We start from the raw sequence: 3,987 nt of genomic DNA on the forward strand, positions 1-3,987 counted from the left end.
TCACCCAGACGAAGAAGAACACCATCGCCTAATCTGTCCCTGGACCACTAGCTCGACCAGGGACCACCATCCGTCTCATGCATCATACACACCGACGTAATGGACGGCTGGATGGCCACTAAAACACAGCTGTAGGAAGTAACGCCGACGAGGGGATGACTTGTATGGGTGACCGTGCATGAAGCTGCGGGTGGCGAGGAACCAGACAGAGGGTCGCCGAGATGCTTAAGGTTAATTCCGGACGACACAGTATCATCAGTGGCAGCATACATAGCCACAGTATACTGGAGTGTAGATGACAAACATACATACATACACTCGCACACACACATACGCACACACCCCGGACCTTCCCACTATCAACAACCTCCCTATAACCAAGCTTCACAACCCCGGGCGAAGGAGTAGGGTACGGAGTGTGTGTGTGTGTGTGTGTGTGTGTTGCTGAGGTGGGGGCGAGACACAGCAGAAGCAAAATTTGGCAGGGTTGGCACGCCTTATGTTTCACTCCCTCACAACACGCGGTCCTCTACTCACTCCCTTCCTACTTTCTCTCACTACACTTCACAAGTCGATGAAGTCCATTATCGATCTGTTGGGCCGAGCTGTTGTGTGCTTTAAAAACATGATGGACTCTGGATCCAAAACTGTTACAAGGTCCCACCGAGACTCGAACTCGGATTGTTGGATTCAGAGTCCAAAGTGCTAACCATTACACCATGGGACCAATAAATACATAATGCAATCAGCGTGAAAAGTGAGTGAGGAGAAGGACTATCTGTACCGCGTGCGTGTGCGTGTAGTATATGTAATAATAAATAATAATTAACTGGCAGCGTGTGTGTTTGTGTGTGTGTGTTTGTGTGTTTAATCACTATATTATAATCGGATTGAAAGAGCTGACTTACATGATGTTCGCTGCTTTCATCATTCAACGCAGATATATAAATAAATAATATTCAGTTTAATCACCAAACAAGTTCACATTAGTTATGTTTGTACTGAACAATATGCAGGTATACATGCAATGGGAACCAGTCTGTGCATACAGTCGATGACAGCCCAGAAAAGACAATACAAGATTTGTCTTTACATTTTCCCAGTCACTCTTGCACACCTCAAGATTCTGACACAGGTGACGCGACCACTTACGTCACCGCTTATCGTCTATCAACCATCACGTCACCACACATGATAACGCAGACGACTAGTTGATGTGTCCTGCAGTGGCGTGAGGGCCCTTGAACGGCTTTCTCTCCGGTCAAGGAGTAGTCCTGAGGGGCATCGCGGGTGCATGGTTTCTGGAGCAGTCCCCCGCCAACGGCAGGAGAAACGCCGTTCGTGTCCTGACACCAATGTAGGGCGCGTGGGTCACCTGCGCTTTTAGGATATTTCGGTTCTTGTGTTAGTTGAAGATGTATCGAGGCTTTCCGTTATAACTGTTGATGTTTCGATCATTCCTCATTCAGTTGAGGATGTTTCAACGCCGATAATTATACACAATAACAATCCGACTTACAAATATACTAAACTTTACCTATAAGTCACCTCATGATCCTCCTGACGTAAGGGCCAGCCAGTCTACAGGGGGCGGGAGTGTTCACGGTCACCACAAATCACCACACTAATACACATATAAAAACAAAAACAAAGCAAGAACACTGCTGAAGGGTCCAACATATGCTGTAATCTCTGACACTAAACAAACACAAATATTTGACCTAGATTTAACAGACATACAAACACTAGAGTTCTTGCGATGGCAGTTCATTTAATAAACCACAAGGCAACTGTTGGCTTAAAATACCCAAAATGATGGTCAAAACCAACAACATAATTTCACTTAGTATATATTTGGAGGAAAAGTAAAGAGATTATTTTCAAATGATTTTCTACCTTCATGTTGTCTCCTAACAGCTGGTAAATGAGCTTGGCGTTACGACAGTCTCAGTATAATTCTGATGTTATTTCTCAACGTTACATTTGTGTTTTATCTCAAGTCAAACAGTTAGGTACATTATACATACTCAGGAAATAAGATAATAAACATCAGTATATATTGCCACTTGACTGTGTTTCATCAGTACAATATAGCTACAGTCTTCCTCACCCCAGAGAAAGAAGGCGCAGCTTTAAGACTGGCCGGTCACCTGGTCCTTACACTGCAGCAGAGGCCAGCCACACACCGGGAGGATGTGACCTGAAACACCTGCTCGAGCAAGAAATGGTTCAACGAGCTCTATAAGCACTAATATCTGTCCCTACACAACCAACTCCTTCTCTTATGGAGTTAGAATAAGACTCAGAGGATATAGGGAGCTGCTTCAACATGTCAGGGGGAGGAGGACGATCATTTACACCACATTAATCTCGAGGGCTCTCGTGTCGGCACTCCTCCTTCGTCAACCCACTGCTGACCATCCGTCGTGTGGTTCTGCTGCTAATAATGAGCGACTTACCCGGGATGCTACCTACCCGGGGTGCTACCTACCCGGAGTGCTACCTACCGGAATGCTACCTGCCGGAGTGCTACTACCCGAGGTGCTACCGGAGTGCTACCTGCGGGGTGCTACCTGCGGAATGCTACCTACCGGGGTGCTACCTGCAGGTGCTACCTGCAGGTGCTACCACAGGTGCTACCTGCAGGTGCTACCTGCAGGTGCTACCTGCGGAGTGCTACCTACCCGGTGCTACCTGCAGAGTGCTACTACAGAGTACTACCTACCCAGGTGCTACCTGCCGGGGTGCTACCCCTGCAGGTGCTACCTACGGGGTGCTACCTGCCCGGAGTGCTGCACCCGAGTGCTACCTGCGGGTGCTACCTACCGGGTGCTGCCTGCGGAGTGCTACCTACCGGGAGTGCTGCCACCCGGGTGCTGCAGAATGCTACCTGCCAAGGTGCTACCTACCCAGTGCTACCTGCCGGAGTGCTACCACGAGGTGCTGCCCGAGGTGCTACCCTGCCGGGTGCTGCCTGCCCGGGGTTGCTGCCTGCAGTGCTACTTACTGCACCCGGGTGCTACCCGGAGTGCTACCTGCCGGAGTGCTACCTGCCAGGTGCTACCTACCCGGAGTGCTACCTGCCGGAGTGCTACCTACGGAGTGCTACCTACCCGAGTGCTGCAGGGTACTACCTCAGAATGCTACCCATGCCGGAGGTGCTACTCCTGCAGGTGCTACCTGCCGGGTGCTACCTACCCGGAGTGCTACCTACCGGGTGCTACTGCCCGGAGTGCTACCTACCGGGAGTGCTACCTGCCAGTGCTACCCTACCCGGAGTGCCTGCGGAGTGCTACCTGCGAGTGCTACCGGGTGCTACCTGCCCGAGTGCTACCTACCAGAATGCTACCTGCAGGTGCTACCTGCGGAGTGCTACCTACCCGGGGTGCTACCTACCCGGAATGCTACCTACCCGGAGTGCTACCTACCCGGGGTGCTACCTACCCGGGGTGCTACCTACCCGGAGTGCTACCTACCCGGGGTGCTACCTACCCGGAGTCGGTAAAGCAAATTTCGTAACATGACTTATGAGGTGACACAACTCACTCTATCATCCCAACTATTAGTCGGGACAGCTCACTTCATTAGTTGAGTGATGAGACCTCTCACTGTAACCGAGGAACCGTGAATCAACACAATCATTCGTGCCACCTAATGATTCATTCGTGGCATAACCTGTGTCTCGGATCAACCACAAGTGTATACAGATCATCTAACAAGGTAAACCTAACCTAACATTAAACCTAAACCAAAACAAAACAAAATACTACCCTTTTTTTACCATAGATGACAGACATATACAGCACCACCATAATCCATGCCATCCGTAGAAAAAAAATCTATTTACAACCTAGGAAGTGGGGAAGCCGAGTGGTCACAACGCTCTCCTACTGTCCTAAGAGTTGTTGGTTCGATCCCGGGGCACTACTAATCCACAAAGATGTAAATGAGTGCCTGACCTTACAGTTGAGATACTGAAGACAGTCT

General features: G+C 49.6%; 1 protein-coding gene and 1 non-coding gene across 2 annotated transcripts; one reads left to right on the forward strand and one right to left on the reverse strand.

Annotated features, from left to right (window-relative positions):
• Positions 1-655: 655 nt before the first annotated feature.
• Trnaq-cug lies at positions 656-727 on the reverse strand. The gene has a single exon. It is a non-coding gene; the product is annotated as a tRNA-Gln (tRNA).
• Positions 728-2,464: 1,737 nt separating this feature from the next.
• Positions 2,465-3,505, forward strand: LOC121873123 (keratin-associated protein 9-1-like). The gene has a single exon (XM_042376437.1). The coding sequence runs from the start codon at positions 2,465-2,467 to the stop codon at positions 3,503-3,505; it is 1,041 nt and encodes a 346-aa protein (XP_042232371.1).
• Positions 3,506-3,987: the final 482 nt, after the last annotated feature.

This window comes from Homarus americanus, unplaced genomic scaffold, assembly GCF_018991925.1.
Source record: "Homarus americanus isolate GMGI-L3 unplaced genomic scaffold, GMGI_Hamer_2.0 scaffold32929, whole genome shotgun sequence".
Classification (NCBI taxonomy): Eukaryota; Metazoa; Arthropoda; class Malacostraca; order Decapoda; family Nephropidae; genus Homarus; species Homarus americanus.

What these genes read in the sequence shown, in the direction of transcription:
- LOC121873123 (XM_042376437.1), top strand. Translation starts at nt 2,465, where the DNA reads ATGCTACCTACCCGGGGTGCTACCTACCCGGAGTGCTACCTACCGGAA.